The sequence below is a fragment of the Mustela erminea genome, chromosome 7 (assembly GCF_009829155.1).
Source record: "Mustela erminea isolate mMusErm1 chromosome 7, mMusErm1.Pri, whole genome shotgun sequence".
NCBI classification, from domain to species: Eukaryota; Metazoa; Chordata; class Mammalia; order Carnivora; family Mustelidae; genus Mustela; species Mustela erminea.
Window position 1 is genome coordinate 17,304,094 of NC_045620.1, and position 18,085 is coordinate 17,322,178.

The 18,085-nt window shown below is 38.1% G+C and overlaps 1 protein-coding gene across 13 annotated transcripts in view; it reads left to right on the forward strand.

Annotated features, from left to right (window-relative positions):
- Positions 1-18,085, forward strand: part of PTPRT (protein tyrosine phosphatase receptor type T) — a 1,064,037-nt gene that overhangs the window by 837,791 nt on the left and 208,161 nt on the right. For all 13 annotated transcript variants that reach the window (XM_032350627.1, XM_032350634.1, XM_032350629.1 and 10 more), the window contains exon 13: positions 16,792-16,828. In XM_032350627.1, coding sequence (XP_032206518.1) covers positions 16,792-16,828 — 37 coding nt within the window. The remainder of the gene's footprint in view (positions 1-16,791; positions 16,829-18,085) is intronic.

Below are 18,085 nucleotides of genomic sequence, written 5' to 3' on the forward strand. Positions count from 1 at the left end.
CTGTACTCCTGGGGATAAAAATATATGTTTATAAAAAAAAATAAAAATAAAAAAAATGGGTTACAGACCTGGAAAAAAAAAAAAAGAAAGAAAATTGTTAGCAATGCTGACATCATACATTGTCCACGTACATGAGCAGTTATCAAGCACTTGATCAGTTCACTCAGGGAAAAAAGAAATAGTTATTCAATTCACTGACAAAATAATTAATCAAATTATTTTGGTGTGGGTAATATTCTTTTGACTCTTTTTGTGTAGGAGGTGTGAAAATAAACTGCTGCTTGATTCAAAAAAAATGAAATTGGTCTATAATTTCCCCTTCTTTGGTATTGTCTTTACCAAGTTTATGTGTCAATGTTATGCTGGTTTCATGAAGAAATGAGCAAGTTCTCCTTCATTCTACATGTTGTAGAACAATATATGTTAGTACCATCTTCTCTTTAATGGTCTGGTCGCAGTCCCCAGTGACGACATCTGGGAGCAGTGTGTTTTTTATGGACTAGTCCCTGACATATTTCTTTTTTTCTTCTGTGGACTGTAGTATAAGTTTTTATTTCTAATATGACCCATTTTTCCTAGGCATTTATCAATTTCATTTAGCTTCTCAAAATTATTTCCAGACATCTGAAGAATAGTCACATTTTTACAAATTTCGTCTTTTTCAATGGTTATTTCCCCTTTGTCATTTCTGAGTTGTATAATGGTGCTCCCTCTCTCTTTCCCTTTGTTCTACAATTTTTCTCTTAAATAATTTCTTCTTTTGCCTTTCCTATTCCCTTTTGTTTTCTTTTTGGTGCATTTTTTTTTTTTTGGTTCCTTTCCTAGATTTGTGTGCTGGAAAGTTAGTTAATTTTTTTCATTCTTTCAATTTATGTCTGCTATGAATGTTTTTCATAGATTCTGACATGTAGAATTTTCCTTGTATTTTAATGCCCTGTTCACCCAGGAGTAAGTCAAAAGAAATTATCTTGGAGCTTTTGAGGTGGAAGGACCTGTTTGGATTTTTAATATTCTTAATAATTTTTAATTTTATTACATTGTAATCATAAAATATTGATAATAATTCTATTTTATGGAACACAGTGGTGCTTTCTTAATTAGCTAATATATGGTCAATTTTTGTGAATGTTTCATAAAACCATAAGGAGAAGTTTTCTATTATCAGGCTGTAGGGTTTGGTACACATCCAGTAGGTTTGCTTATTTTAGCATTTCTGTGTATGCGCCTCTTTTCCCACTTGATCTGTCTTATGCTGACAATAGCCTATTATTCTTGCCTCTCTTAGAGTTTCTACTTCATGAAGGTGATTATTGTGGTTTTGGTGCAGAGATGCTCATACCTGTTGTTTTTCTCATTAATTGTGGGTTTAAGCATTAGAAAGTGTCCTTTCTTATATTTAATGCTTTTTAAATTGTATTCTCATCTGTCTGATATCAGGATTGCTCTTATTGCTGTTTTTTTTTTCATTTGTATATTTTCTCCCTTTCCTTTATTGTTGCTTTTCTGAATCACTATTATAGGTGTGATCTTTATATATAGCAGACACTTGGGTCTTGCTTTATGAAACAGTTTGAAATCCCTTTCATTTTAATTATGTGAGTTAAAACCATTCATATTTGTTGACATGGCTGACATGTTTGGTCTCAACTCTATCATCCATTTTTTATACCGTTATTTATATGTGTTTTCCTTACTCTTTTGTGCTAAAATGTCTTTTGATATTCAGAAAGATTTGTACTTCTTTTCTGGTAGTTATCATTGTAATCCTTCAGTCCTCTTTTTGTAGCTAACCTTTACTGTCTGGTTTGTCAACATTTCTTCCCAGAATTATTAAGGTATAATCAACAAATAAAAGTGGTATACATTTAAGATGTACAGTGTGATATTTTGAGATACATGTACATTGTGAAATGATTACCACAGTCGAGCTGACTAACATACGCATCACCTCACATTGTGCGTGGTGAGAACATTTAAGATCTACTCTCTAAGCAAGTTTCAAGTATAAAATACAGTATGATACAGATCTCCAAAACTTAGGAATCCTACATAACTCTTGGACCAGCATCTTCCCTTCTCTCCAGCCCCTTACAAACACCATTCCTCCTTCTGCTTTTACGACTTCAATTGTTGTTGTTGTTGTTGTTGTTTTTTTAATTCCACATGTAAGTGAGATCACACAGTATTTGTTTTCCTCTGTCTGGCTTATTTCAGTTTTCATAATGTCCTTCAGGTTCATCCATATTGTTGCAAATGGCAGGATGTCTGTCTTTTTTAAGGCTCAATAATAGTCCATATTCCTATATATACTACATTTTTCTTTTCCCTACTCCTAATGTCCCTCAGACTATTTAGCCATGCTTATCCCTTTAGTGTTTTGGTTGGTACAAGGAAAGAGTGGGCCTCTTGGGAAGCATCTTGCCAACTGAGGAAGCCAGGCATTCACTGTGCTCTCATATACCCCAGGAGAGAAATAATGGGCTGATGGGGTCTCTCTTGGCATTGGGCTGTGCCACTCTGGGGGGCAGGTGATGTGAATAAAGTGAAACTGCTCCTCTTACCCTCTTCATTGCATTTGTTCTCAGACTTTCTGCTCTGGTAGGGTACTGGGACCCCTCTGCTGGACTTCTGAGCTCCCATGAAGGTACTCCAGAGGTACTCTTCTCCATGTGTAGTTGTCAAAATTATATTTCTGTAGGAGGATGAGTAGTGGAAATTCTTATTCTGCTATCTTGCAGGCATCACTGGATTGTAAGTTTTTGATAGATCCATTGACTTTCACCTAGTTCCTGTAGAACAATCAATGAGTTTATCCTACTCTCCTCTTTCTCTGTTTTTTCTCTTTTTCACTTTCTCTTGCATTACTTCTACATTGTCAGAAAATATAACATTTCTGTATTGTATCTAGGTAGGGACCTTGTTTTAGTCTTAGATTTATAGTTAAATATATCTCACTCCTTTTGCTGAAATTTCTTCAGTCAAATCTTTGTTGAGTGACACTTATCTTCTGATAAATACCTCAAGAAAGACTCATGAGTATTCATTGGTATTCATTGAGTTATTGAATGTTGAAAGTTATTTTTTCTATAGCTTTGAAATTCAAAACATGCCTGGATAGTTATAAAATCCTTCGTTCATAATTTCTCTGAGTTTCTTGAAAATGCTGCCCCATATTTCCTGGCCTTGTATGTTGCTTTGGAGATATCTCATGACATCTCTTGCCCTTGTGAATTATTTGATTTCTTTGCCTGGAGTCCTTGAGGACTTTTTTCTTTTTTTAAGTTGAATTGTTTTATTAGGATCTTGGAATAGATCTTTCAGGTCTTTGAGTCCTTTCAATATGTAGGCTCAGGTTATCCTTTTTTTTTTTTTTTTTAAGGGAGATTTCCTAGGTAGGCCTGATTTAATCAGGTGAAGCTTTTTTTCATTTTCATTTTCATTTTTTTTAAGATTTTATTTATTTGAGAGAAAGATAGTGAGAGAGAACATGAGAGGAGAGAAGGTCAGAAGGAGCAGATTTCCCATGGAACAGGGAGCTTGATGCGGGATGTGATCCCAGGACTCTGGGATTATGACCTGAGCTGAAGGCGGTCGCTTAACCAACTGAGCCACCCAGGCGCCCTCAGGTTATCTTTTTTTTTTTTTTTTTTACAGGTTATCTTTTTTTTTTTTTTTTTTTTTTTTTTTTTTTTTTTAAATTTTTATTTATTTGACAGAGAGAGATCACAAGTAGGCAGAGAGGCAGGCAGAGAGAGAGAGAGGAGGAAGCAGGCTCCCTGCCGAGCAGAGAGCCCGATGCGGGACTCGATCCCAGGACCCTGAGATCATGACCTGAGCCGAAGGCAGCGGCTTAACCCACTGAGCCACCCAGGCGCCCATGGTTATCTTTTAATTCCAGAAAATTTCCTTGAATTATTGTTCTAAATCATTGCCTATCAAATTGTTCTGTCTTCTCAGGGATTTCAAGTATACATATATTGGATCCTCTTTGTCTTCTCTTTAAGTCACCCTTTCACTGACCCTGGCTGTTTTATTTATTTCATTTTCTTTCTTTCGGTTGTTTTTCCCTTTCTTCAGTGCCCTTTGTTAAAATTTTACTTTGGGGGCACCTGGGTGGCTCAGTGGGTTGAGGCCTCTGCCTTCAGTTCGGGTCATGGTCCCAGGATCCTGGGATCGAGCCCCACATCTGGCTCTCTGCTTGGCAGGGAGCCTGCTTCCTCCTCTCTCTCCCTCTCTCTCTCTCTCTCTCTGCCTGCCTCTCTGCCTACTTGTGATCTCTGTTCAATAAATAAATAAAATCTTTAAAAAAAATTTTACTTTGGACACCTTATTATTTAAACTTCATTTTTGAAGTGCTTTGGCCTTTTTATTTTCTTGAGTTCAGTCATCTCTCTCTTTTTGTGCCGATTTTTTTTAGACACTCCATTTTCTAATCTTTGCATTTCTAATTCAAAGTTGTTTGAGGAAATTTAATTCAATTTGGAGTGTTGTTTATCATTTTCTTCTGGGGTGCAGTTGTTTTTGTTTTGTTTAGGGGATGGATTTTCATCACTTGGGATATTTTTATTTTTATTTTCTATTTTCTTTTTTTAAGATTTATTTATTTGATAGAGAGAGCACAGCAGGGGGAGCAGCAGGTAGAAGGAGAGGGAGAAGCAGGCTCCCTGCTGAGCAGGAAGCCCAATGCAGGGCTCAAACCCAGGACCCTGAAACCATGACCTGAGCTGAAGGCAGACACTTAATCAACTAAGCCACCCAGACACCCCTCCATTTTCTTCATATAGTAGTTGTATTTGGCTCCTTTTTTTTATTCATATTGTAGATTTAAGGTGGCTTATAATATTTCTAGTTCAAACTCAACACACATGAAACAGGCAAACATATCAAAAAAATGGGCAGAAGATATGAACAGACACTTCTCCAATCAAGATATACAAATGGCTATCAGACATATGAAAAAATGTTCATCATCATTAGCCCTCAGGGAGATTCAAATTAAAACCACATTGAGATATCACCTTACACCAGTTAGAATGGCCAAAATTAACAAAACTGGAAACAACATGTGTTGGAGAGGATGTGGAGAAAGGGGAACCCTCTTACGCTCTTGGTGGGAATGCAAGTTGGTGCAGCCTCTTTGGAGAACAGTGTGGAGATTCCTCAAGAAATTAAAAATAGAGCTTCCCTATGACCCTGCAATTGCACTCCTGGGTATTTACCCCAAGGATACAGATGTCATGAAAAGAAGGGCCATTTGTACCCCAGTGTTCATAGCAGCAATGGCCACGGTCGCCAAACTATGGAAAGAACCAAGATGCCCTTCAACGGACGAATGGATAAGGAAGATGTGGTCCATATACACTATGGAGTATTATGCTTCCATCAGAAAGGATGAATACCCAACTTTTGTAGCAACATGGACAGGACTGGAAGAGATTATGCTGAGTGAAATAAGTCAAGCAGAGAGAGTCAATTATCATATGGTTTCACTTATTTGTGGAGCATAACAAATATCATGGAGGACAAGGGGTGTTAGAGAGAAGGGAGTTGGGGGTAAATTGGAAGGGGAGGTGAATCATGAGAGACTATGGACTCTGAAAAACAATCTGAGAGGTTAGAAGTGGCGGGGTGGGAGGTTGGGGTACCAGGTGGTGGGTATTATAGAGGGCACGGATTGCATGGAGCACTGGGTGTGGTGAAAAAATAATGAATACTGTTTTTCTGAAAATAAATAAATTGAAAAAATTAAAAAAAATAAAAACACAGTATTCTGATACAGTAGTGAAGTCCTGTTTTTTAATGGATAACTAAGTTTTGTTGATAACTAAGTTTAAGTTTTTTTGGGGGATGGGTATTTGCATATTCTTGGACTTATTGTTGCTGTTGTTCTCTTCTGACTTATAAAACCTTAAAATTCCTTCTGCTTCTTTTCCTTTTCTTCATCCAATCTCCCAAGGGCACTTTTCCCTTCTCTTTACCTTATTTTCTCCCATAAGTGATACCTATTTAAGGTTACCCCTTGAATTTGTATGCCTTCAAGTCGTTTCTATCTATTCATTGTCTTAATCTACCAGCATTTTCCACATTTTCAGATTTTTCCTACATGTGAACTCATTCTTGCTAATGATCGTTTTATTTTTTTATAATGTTATGTTAGTCACAATACAGTACATTAGTTTTGATGTAGTGTTCCATTATTCATTGTTTATGTGTAACACACAGTGCTCCATGCAATACATGCCCTCCTTAATACCCATCACTAGGCTGATACATCCCCCAACCCCTTCCACTCTAAAACTATTTCAAATCAATATTACACCCTCTTCTGGCTTACATCTCTTCTCTTTCAAGTTGCTTTTCTGTATGGACCTTGCTGTCCACAAAACCTTGTGCTGAAAACCTTAGAAATATTTCATTCAGTTGTGGTTTTTGTTTATTTGTTTGTCTGTTTGTTTTTTACTAACAGAGATTATGAAGTTTTGAGGATTTGCTGTATTTTAATTATGCTAAGGTTGTATACTTTGTGGATTTTTAGAAGAGAGTCAAAGAGAATTGGGGTGCAGAGAAATTAGATTGAGGACCCAGTAGGTGTCTGTACCAGAAGCCGATACAGAGTCATAAGCATTGGGTGGGGTGAGTTAGTGGGAAGTCTCTAAGGTCAGGCAGAGCCAAAATATGCCTTCCTAGGGTGGGGGAGGTTGAAACAGCCTCTGCAGCCACTCTTTTGGCCATCACCATCTCTAGGCTAGACTACACCACTACCCTCTTCCTACTGACTCGTTTTTCTTATACCATAAGTCTGTTCTCTATATAACAGTCTCTACATTTAAAAAAAAATGTAAATCCAGAAACTTTATTGTTCCTGTTCATAACTCTTTGATTGTTTCCTGTTGTTCTTAACATATAGATGGAAACTCTACAGCCTAAAAGACTACCAGGCTTCTGTCTCTAGCTTCATCTCATATCATTCTTCAAATTCTTCATTATGATGTTATCTTCCAGCTTCTTTACACCTTCAACTACAACTTGCACTTTCTCACTTTGGGGTCTTTGCATGTCTGTTCCTGAGTCCAGGACACACTGTTTTTGACACTTCTTATAATTACCTCCCACTGATCTTCTAGGTCACAGGTTAAAGGGTCTTTGCTCAAGGCAATGTATTATCTTCCTTCCCATCCACACCTCATGTCATCTTGATACACATACAGAGAACTGAGTACTTCTTCCTCACAGTAGGTTTATTACAACTTGTTATTAGATACTTATTTTTGAGAATAGTTGCATAATGTTTGTCACAAACATTTGAAAATAATGTGTACATGCTCCATGAGAAAATGGATTATGTCTGTTTTTCCCATGCTATAATCCCGTAATACTGTAATACCAGCACAATGCCTGGCATATAGTTATCTTTCAGTAATCATCAATATAATTAATAGTGATCATATCAATAAATATATGATGTTTGGTTGACCAGATGAATAAAGGGTTAAGTGGGCTGTTGGAGCCCCAGCCAAGACTTAGAGGAATATTAAAGGAGGAGCCAAAGCAACTCAGCAAACTAAACTATGGTGTCAGGACTAACTTTCATCATATTTACAAGGGTGACTCAATCTTAGAGAAGACCAAAGCTTGAGTTAGGGTAACTGGGGAAATTATTTGAAAACTGGGGTCAGGCCTAACTCCCCATCCTATTACTTAGAGCAGTCTAATGGGGTAATAGAATAAAAATTATATGCACTACCCAGTTATGACTTCTTGGTCAGGGTGGTAGTATAACTTAACCTAAGCCCATCTGGATAGTAAGTAGCAATTATAGAACTATTTGATGCCTTGGACACTATGCTGCAAGTCTCTGAGTTAGAGAGATACCCTTTAATTTCTTAGGTAGTGAAGGCTGGCAGGCTGGCTGGCTGGCTGGATGGATGGATGGATGGATGAGACTTGATCTAGTCTTGAAATGGAGACCATGAGTCGGTAAGTAGGTGTAGACATATGGCATTCTGGGAAATAAGGTAGATGAAAGGTACCCCCCCACACCCAGGGTGTTGTCTTATTTTTAGTAAGCTGTGTGTTGTGGGGAGGGATATGATGATATGGAGTGGTGTCAAGAGAACAGAGTACTGAAAGAGCAGGAGGACGGCCAGTAGCTGAAACCAGACCTCACATTTTGTGAACTTGAAGCAAACTTAGAATACTCTGCCCACTGTAGCAAATTGGCCTTCTCTACCCTTTTCTCTCTTATTTCATTGATGGGAAAATCGAGCAATAGAAAGTGGTGGTGACTTGCTCAATGTTGCCCAGTACTGGGAGAGCTTGAGTAGGACTAGGTCTCAACAGAATCAAACAATTAGGGAATCATATTCTGCCCCAATATGGTACATATTTGTGTCCAGATACACAAATATCAAGTGGGAAGTGGGATTTGAGAGAAGTTAGGATGGGGAAATGAAATTATTGTACTGTCCCAGGATATATTACAGACGTAGAAGTAGGATGTAATAATAGAGATAGAAAATATACCAAATGTTTCTCCTTTTCTGAAAGCTTTATATAATCATTTCCTGTTTATTGAACTGATTGGGGACTTTGGGTATATGTGTACTGGCCAGACTTCCCATATGTTGGGATGCAGCATATCTAGCACCTTCCTGACTTGCTTGCTAACAGTTCAGTCATGCAGAAGGTCAACAGAGTGACTTAGGACTTTGTTATTTTGTATCTAATTCTAACCAACAAAGATAAATTGGCTATGGAATTAAAGGTGTCAGGAGCTTGGGAGAAAGCAGACATGTCAACATCTTGTTTGTGAGAGCCAGGGAGAGTTAAGCATAGTGAGACATGCACTCCAGATTATAGAAAACAGCTTTTAATGGATATGGGGTGGAGGAGGTTGTGTTGGAAATGGCCCACAGTCATGAATGCAATTGTGGAAGGGAAGATGATTCTCAGAATTAGAAAATTCTTACAAATGACCCAATGAGGGACAGAAGGCAGTAGAACAAACCATTGCAGCTACCCAGATTCCTTTTAATGTAACACATTTTAAAGAGAACATTCCTGGGTCACCAGGGTGGCAGAGTTGAGCATCTGACTCTTGTTTTCAGCTCAGATCTCATCTCATGGTCATGAGATCAAGCCCTGCGTTGGACTGCAGCATGGAGTCTGCTTTTGTTTCTCTCTCCCTCTTCCTCTGCCTCCCCCACTATACATGTCCTCTCTCTCTCTTTCTCTCTCTCTAAATAAAATAAATCTTCTGAAAAAGAGAGAGAGGGAGAGAGAACACTATTACAGAAGGCAGGTTAATATAGGGGCACCTGGGTGGCTCAGTCAATTGGGCATTTGACTCTTGGTTTTGGCACAGGTTGTGATCTCAGGGTCTTGGGATCGAGCCCCATGTCAGGCTCCATGCTCAACAGGGAGTCTGCTTGCCCCCACCCCGCCCTGCAACTCTTTCTCTCTCTCTCTCTCTCTCTCTCTCTCATAAGTAAATAAAATCTTATAACAGAAGGCGGGTTCGTGTTCACCATTGCAGCGATGAAGTGACTTAGAGAGGGCAGGAAGGTACTTCTAAAGTGCTGGTAATGTTTGGCATTTCCATCGGGGGTACTGGTCATAGGTGGGTGATTGCTTTGTGAAAAATTTGGCAAACTGTAGTTAAGGTTAGTTCACTTGTCTACTACTTGTCTACTAACTAACATACTATGTATGTTGCACTTCAAATGAACCATGCAACAATTCTTATGGTTCAGTATATTTCCTTCACAAATTATTTTATGATTTTTTTACTTACATTTTGAATTTTATTTATTTTTTTCAGTGTTCCAAGATTCATCATCACTCTGATGGAGGCTTAATACTCCATTGTATATATGGACAATATCTTCTTTATCCATTTGTCAGTTGAAGGGCATCTTGGCTCTTTCCACAGTTTGGCGACTGTGGTCATTGCTTCTATGAACATTGGGGTACAGATGGCCCTTCTTTAACTACATCTGTATCTTTGGAGTAAATACCTAGTAGTGCAGTTGCTGAGTCATAAAGTAGCTCTACTTTTAATTTCTTAAGGAATCTCCACACTGTTTTCCAAAGTGGCTACACCAATTTGCATTCCCACCAACATTGTAAGAGCGTTCCCCTTTGTCCACATCCTTTCCAACACTTGTTGTTTATTGTGTTGTTAATTTTGGCCATTCTAACTAGTGTAAGGTAGTTTCTCAGTGTGGTTTGATTTGAATCTCCCTGATGGCTAATGATGATGAGCATTTTTTCATGTGTCTGTTAGCCATTTGTTTGTCTTCTTTGGAGAAGTGTCTGTTAATGTCTTTTGCCCATTTTTTGATGTGATTATCTGTTTTGTGTGTGTTGAGTTTGAGGAGTTCTTTATAGATTTTGGATATCAGCCCTTTGTACAGCCCTTGTCTGTAGTGTCATTTGCAAATATCTTCTCCCATTCCGTGGGTTGTCTCTTGTTTTATTGACTATTAACTTTGCAGGAAGGAAAAGCAGAAGCTTTTTATCTTGATGAAGTCCCAAAAGTTCATTTTTGCTTTTGTTTCCTTTGCCTTTGGAGATGTGTCTTGAAAGAAGTTGCTGTGGGTGATGTTGAAGAGGTTACTGCCTATGTTCTCCTCAGGATTTTGATGGATTCCTGTCTCACATTGAGGTCTTTCATCCATTTTGAGTTTATCTTTGTGTATGGTGTAAGAGAATGGTCAAGTTTCATTCTTCTACATAACTATCCAATTTTCCCAGCACCATTTATTGAAGGGATTGTCTTTTTTACACTGGATATTTTTTCCTGCTTTGTTAAAAATTATTTGACCATAGAATTGAGGGTCTATATCTGGGCTCTCTACTCTGTTCTATTGGTCTATGTGTCTGTTTTTGTGCCAGTACCATGCTGTCTTGGTGATCACAGCTTTGTAATAAAGCTTGCAATTAGGCAACGTGATACCCCCAGCTCTGTTTTTCTTCTTCAACATTTCCTTAGCAATTTGGGGTCTTTCCTGATTCCGTACAAATTTTAGGATTACTTGTTCCAGCAGTTTGAAAAAATGTCGCTGGTATTTTGATCAGGATGGCATTGAAAGTATAGGTTGCTCTGGGCAACACAGACATTTTAACAATGTTTATTCTTCTGACCCATGAGCATGGAATGTTTTTCCGTCTTTTTGTGTCATCTTCAGTTTCTTTCATGAGCATTCTGTAGTTCCTCAGGTATAGATCCTTTTCCTCTTGGTTAGGATTATTCCAAGGTATCTTATGTTTTTGGTACTTTTGCAAATGGAATCGATTCTCTAATTGTTTTTTCTACAGTTTCACTGTTAGTGTATAAGAAAGCAACTGATTTCTGTGCATTGATTTCGCTCTCGCCACATTAGTGAAGTGCTGTATGAGTTCTAGTAATGTGGAGGTGGAGTCTTTTGTGTTTCCCACATAAAGGATCATGTCATCTGCAAAGAGGGAGAGTTTGACTTCTTTGCCAAGTTGAATGCATTTTATTTCTTTTTAGAAATAGAGCTGTTTAGAGCTGTTTAGAGCTGTTGCTAGGACTTCTAGTATTATGTTGAGCAACAGTGGCATGAGTGGTCATCCTTGTCATGTTCTGATCTCAGTGGGAAGGCTTTCAGCTTTTCCCCATTAAGAATGATATTCTCTGTTTTTCATAGGTGGATTTTATGAAGTTGAGGAATGTTCCCTCTGTCCCTATACTTGGAAGAGTTTTAATCAGGAAAGGATGCTGTATTTTGTCAAGTGCTTTTTCTGCATCAATTGAGAGGACCATATGGTTCTTCTCTCTTCTCTTATTGATTTGTTCTATCACACTGATTGATTTGTGAATGTTGAACCACCCTTTCATCCCAGGGATAAATCCCACCTGGTCATGGTAGATAATCTTTTTAATATACTGTTGCATCCTATTAGCTAGAACTTATTGAGAATCTTGGCATCCATATTCATCAGGGATATTAGTATGAATTTCTCCTTTTTGTGGAACTTTCTCCAGAACAGACCACATACTGGGTCACAAATCAGGTCTCAACCAATTCCAAAAGACTGAGATCATTCCCTGCATATTCTCAGACCACAATACTTTGAAACTGGAACTCAATCACAAGCAAAAGTTTGGAAGGAATTCAAACACTTGGAAGCTAAAGACTGCTTAAAAATGTTTGGTTCAACCAGGAAATCAAAGAAGAACTTAAACAATTCATGGAAACCAATGAGAATGAAGACACATTGGTCCAAAACCTATGGGATACAGCAAAGGTGGTCCTAAGGGGGAAATACATAGCCATTCAAGCCTCACTCAAAAAAATTGAAAAGTACCGAATATACAAACTCTCTTTACACCTTATTTTTATATTTTTTATATAATTTTTCCTTTTTTCTGTCTTCTGGATATCCTCCTTAAAAAAATTTTTTTTTGAAATATAGTTTACTTGATATATCATATGAACATCTAAATGAATACTTCATAAATTTGAATCATACTGTGTGATATTCTTTTAATATTTCTACATTTTCCAGTTGTTTAATAAGGTAATTGTTTATTTTTAAAAAAGAGCACTTTCAGCATTAAAAAAAGAAAGAAAGAAAGGGAAACACTTGTCCTAAAGAAACAACTTATGTCAACTCAACCTTCTTTCTTTGAGAGCGTTCTTAGACTGATAGAGTGGGGAAATGCAGTAGACAGAGTCTGAGTACCTGAGGTGAGTTTGACCCTATTCTCAAACTCTTTTGGTGGGAAAACACAGCAGGAGAATCCAAGTGCATAAGCAGTTGAGGAAATGAATAGTTAGATAACCAACCAAAAATTCTGATAAGCAATGAATGCCAACCTGGAACGCAGATTCTAGTACATGTCACAAATCTTTATCAATGGCATTTTCCAGGTTACCATTTATATTAATAAGATTTACCACTTATATTAATAATATTTGGATAAAATTATAGAAAAATGTGTCCAAAAACTTATATATGGTGGAGAATATGATGACAAGCTGTAGCAACCAGATCAAAGAAGATGGAAGTCGATAGGGGAAATCAGTATATGACTCTGTACTTGCATTTGAGCAATAAAACCACATTTACATATGTGGAAACAGGCAGATTTCTTTCCTTCTCTCTTTCTTTTCTTTCTTTCTTTTTTTTTTTTTTTTGGTTGGGAGAAGGTTGATGGCATATTCATCATGATCAGTGAAAAACTGAGATATTGAGATACTGGCATATTGGCTGTGTTAATAGAAGCCCAGTATAACTAAGGAAAATAGAAAATAGTGATAATCTAAGTAATCATATGTTGACAAGACCACATGTAAACTGCTACTTCCTATTCTAGTTCCATCGCAGTAAGAGGGATAAAACTGCAGGATGTTCCAGGATGAGTAGCAATATTGGTTCAAAGGACTTGAACTCTTATCATCTGAGGAATTGTTGAAGAGCATTAATGGACATGAGAACCATTTTTTTGATATCCAGACATCTTTTGTACACAAGCAAGGGAAGACTTTCTGTGGTGTGAAGAATAGAATCAAGACCACTGGGGAGTCATACTTAAAGTGACATTTTCTAGCATTCAGAGGTGTGCCTAGAGAAAATAGACTCTGCTGTAGACATTACCATATCTTCTCTACTTCTAGGTACATGGAGGACTCCATTTTGCCACCTCACTTAAGTTAGGCATGGCCATATGACTTGAGTCAAGTAAGTGTAGCTTCTTGATACAGAGTCAACTAAGTGCAGCTTCTTATACAAAACATTTGCTTGTGAGTGCCCAACTCCAGCATTCTTTGCTTCTGCTTCTGCTTCTGCTTCAGTGAACCATGAAACCTTGTGTTAAAATGGAGGTAGTCATGAACAAACATTTCTCCAAAGAAGACATACAATTGGCTAACAGACACGTGAAAAAATACTCAATATCACCAGCATCAGGGAAATATAAATCAAAACCACAATGAGATATCACACCAGTCAGAATGGCTAAAATTAACAATTCAGAGAACAACAGATGTTGGTGATCATGCAGAGAAAGGGGAGCCCTCTTACACTCTTGATGGGAATAAAAACTGGAGCAACTACTCTGGAAAATAGTGTGGAGGTTTCTCAAAAAGTTAAAAAATAGAACTATCCTATAACCCAGCAATTGCACTACTAGGTATTTATCCAAAGGATACAAAAATACAGATTCAAGGGGGTATATGCACCCCAATGTTTATAGCAGCAGTGTCCATAGTAGCCAAACTATAGAAAGGGTCCAGATATCCATTGACAGATGAATGGATAAAGAAGATGTGACACACACACACACACATATAAATACATATAATGGAATTTTACTTGGCCATCAACAAGAATGAAATCTTGCCATTTGCAATGATGTGGATGGAACTAAGGGGTATTCTGCTAAGTGAAATAAGTCAGTCAGAGAAAGACAAATACCATATGATTTCACTCATGCGGAATTTAAGAAATACAACAGAATGAACAGAGGGGAAGGAAAGGAGAAATAAAATAAGATAAAAACCATAAGAGACTTTTAACTATAGGAAACAAATTGAGGGTTCCTGGAGTGGAAATGGGGTGGGGAAGGGGTAATTGGATGATGGGCATTAAGGAACACTTGATGTAATGAGCACTGGGTGTTTCTGCAACTGATGAATCACTAAATTCTGTCCCTAAAACTAATAATATACTGTATGTTAACTAAATTGAATTTAAATAGAGGCACCAGCCTTGGTCTCTGAGTGACTACAGTGATTACAGTTTTCTACCACCACTATCCCACTTCAGACCCAGTCATGCACCTATCCTGGACCTGTTAGTTTGAGTGGGAAATACACCTTTACTGTTTTTAGCTGCTGAAGTTCATGGGTTTTATACTTTTGCGTAACCCTGGTGTAATATTGTGATTTCTTAGAAATAAATTTTTAGTCATTTAGATGACCAAAAATATATTTCTCATGTGTATTTGGTCTTTGTCCATGGTTTCTGGCTCATAGCTTCCTGAACCCTTGGAATTTTCTAAGTGTCAGTGGCCCTAAAGGTGTCTTTTGCTATGTCTTTGCTATTGCCAAGGGTGACTTTTGGACCCCACCTAAGGAAGAAGCTGGTTGCTGGGAGGATCAGCTCCTAATTAGAGGGTTGGAACATTAGTTCCAAAGTCCCACAGTCTCACCCCACCCCCAGCCTATTGGACCTCTGGGGAGAGGTGAAGGGCTAGAGGTTGAATCATCCAGTAGCTGATGACTTCGTCAATAATGGCCATGCAGTGGAGCCTCCATACAAATCCATAAGGACTGGGCTTAGAGAACTTTGGGGGAGATTGGGGAGAGCAGCACTTCTGGAAAAGGCATGGAGGCTCTGCACCCCTCCCCTCATGCCTCACCCTATGCATCTCTTCTATCTGGCTGGCTGTTCCTGAGTTACAACCTTTTACAATAAACTAGTGATCTACTATCATGTTTCTTTGAGTTCTGTGAGCTGCTTTAGAAATTGGAACCTCCAAACTGTAGCTGGGAGGTCAAAAGCACAGATAACAGCCTGAGGCTCATACCTGGCATCTAAAGTGGTGGGGTATGGGACAGTCCTATAGAACTGAACCCTTAACCTATGGAATCTGATACCATCTCCAGGTAGACAGTGTCAGCCTGAGTTTAATTCTCAGATACCCTGCTGGTATCTGAGGATTGCTTGGTGGGATGGAAGGGAAAGAACCCCCTTCCACCACCACACACACACACACAACAGAACTGGGTCCAGGAACCCTCATAGACCTGACTAACCCAAGTGCCTTCAAGATGCAGTGATTTCTTATGAGTAAGCAGTAGGAAGACACACATTTGATTCTTGAGACTCACACACTTGCATATTTTGCCTTTTATTTTCATTGACACACTACATTGAGACTGTTGCTGGAGGTAGAGCTTAGTCAACTGGAATTTTCAACTGGTTCTAGGGCTTTCTGGGAGACCATCCCAATAAAGCTGGCTAAAAATGATTCTCCTTCTAAGCACACTCTTCTGTAACTCAACTGCATGCCCAGTAACATCACAAGTTTATGGATTTTGTCCACTTGGGGAAGAGCCAACAATAATTAGATAGTTTACATAGCAAAGATTCAATTGCCACGTAAGCATACATTCACAACATTATCCATGGAAACCGTGAGATTCACCAACAATCTGGGGACCAATGTGACTCTGAATATGAGCTTTGCAGTTTGATTCTTACACATTCTTATTGACTACTGCCAAGTGTCTGATCAGTCTGTGCTAATAGATGCATTAATCTTTTATAGGTTCCCAAGGATGGTCCTAGTGCCATCTATTAACTCATGTCCCAGTATACCTACTTAGTGTCATTGTTAAAGTTGTCCTGTGCTAGGCAATAGCAGCATCTGATATGTTTATAAGTCATTCTGTCTGGGGAAGAAGCTTATGAGGTGATCAGAGCCAGGAAGTAAAAGGAACAAAGTATGTACCTAGCCCAAAAAGAAATGAAGAAATAGAATTAAAAGATGATTCCAATGGGAGAAGAAATGGCAAAGACAGATTTAAAATTATAATTAAAAACGCGGGGAGGGGGGAGGTTGGGGGAACCAGGTGGTGGGTATTAGAGAGGGCACAGATTACATGGAGCACTGGGTTTGGTGCAAAAATAATGAATACTGTTATGCTGAAAATAAATAAAAAATAAATTTTAAAAAACACATATGTATATTTTTTCTTTATATAACAAATCAAACCTGCAACTAATTAACCAGAACCTCACTTTTGTTGTTTGCAGGAGACCAAAATCAACTGCGTTCGCCTGGCTACAAAAGGTATGTTGGCATGTCCTTGTCCGTCTTCGGCTGTTTAAGTATTTCTCCTTATAGCCATGGAGGGAAAGTTGAGCCAACAATTACTAAAAATAAAACTGTTATTTTCATTGGAGTCATTTGCATCTAGGTATTAATATATACCTACAGTATATATTAATAACACAGTGCCTAAAGCCTAGTAAGAACTCAAAGCATATTTGGTGAATCAGTGGGTAGATGGATGGATGGGTGGACGGATGGACGGATGGACGGATGGACAGATGGACAGATGGATGGATGCATGGACTAGTATATTAATCAGTAGAGTGGTGAATATAAATTGACTCAAATGTTCTTCTGCTATATATTTTGGTTCTATTTGGGTCTGTTTATGTGTATATTTTTTAAGCATGTCTGTCAAACCTATCTTCTGAGTTTTGTACTTTCCACTGGGTTTGGCTTTCACAAATGAGGTGATAGTGTTGGTGCCTTTAGTAATGAGAAAACAAACACTGCATTGTTATGTATATTTATCCCAGTACTTATTCCAAAAACTAAGGCAGCATTGTTCAGGCTCATCACTTTCTGTTTTTCTAATTATAATTGAATTGCCTGGCCCTTTCAATTGGTACATGTTTCTGTTTATTACTCTTTAAAAAAAAAATCAATGAACGGTTTGTTATCATTTAACCTATTACAAGGTTGAATGGCTAGAAATCAGGTTTATCTTTTTGTTATAGAATGGATATTTTTAACAACCATTCTCTCCATATAAACACACCAAAATCGAACAATCCTGTGGTTCCCTGCATTTATTGACAACCCATTCAGTTACATAGGATGCTTCCTCAGAGATGACAGTTATAAACATAAGTAGACATATAATCATAGGTAGAAACCATAAACAAAGATGATGATCCAAGTGTGTCTCTGCGTACATGAAGATATACACACATGCACACGCATTCAGAGGAAAATGCACACGTGTGGAGGAAGAGGAAGAGACGAGGGCATGGGGAAAGAGAGAGAGAGAAAGAGTAGAATAAATGAGGTTATTTGACAAAATATGCACAAAGGCCTATCACTTGTGACTTTCATAACTTTGGAAAAAACGAGCTCAATCTGTAGGCAGAAGAGGGAAGGGGATTGAGAAGGGAGAAGACAAAAGCACTGAGGACTCACCGTGATAAGAACTCACTCTGATTTCACATAAGTCATGAGAGGCCGGTGTGTCCCTCACTTGTTCGCTCTCAGGAACTCAGGCTACTGGACAGAAAG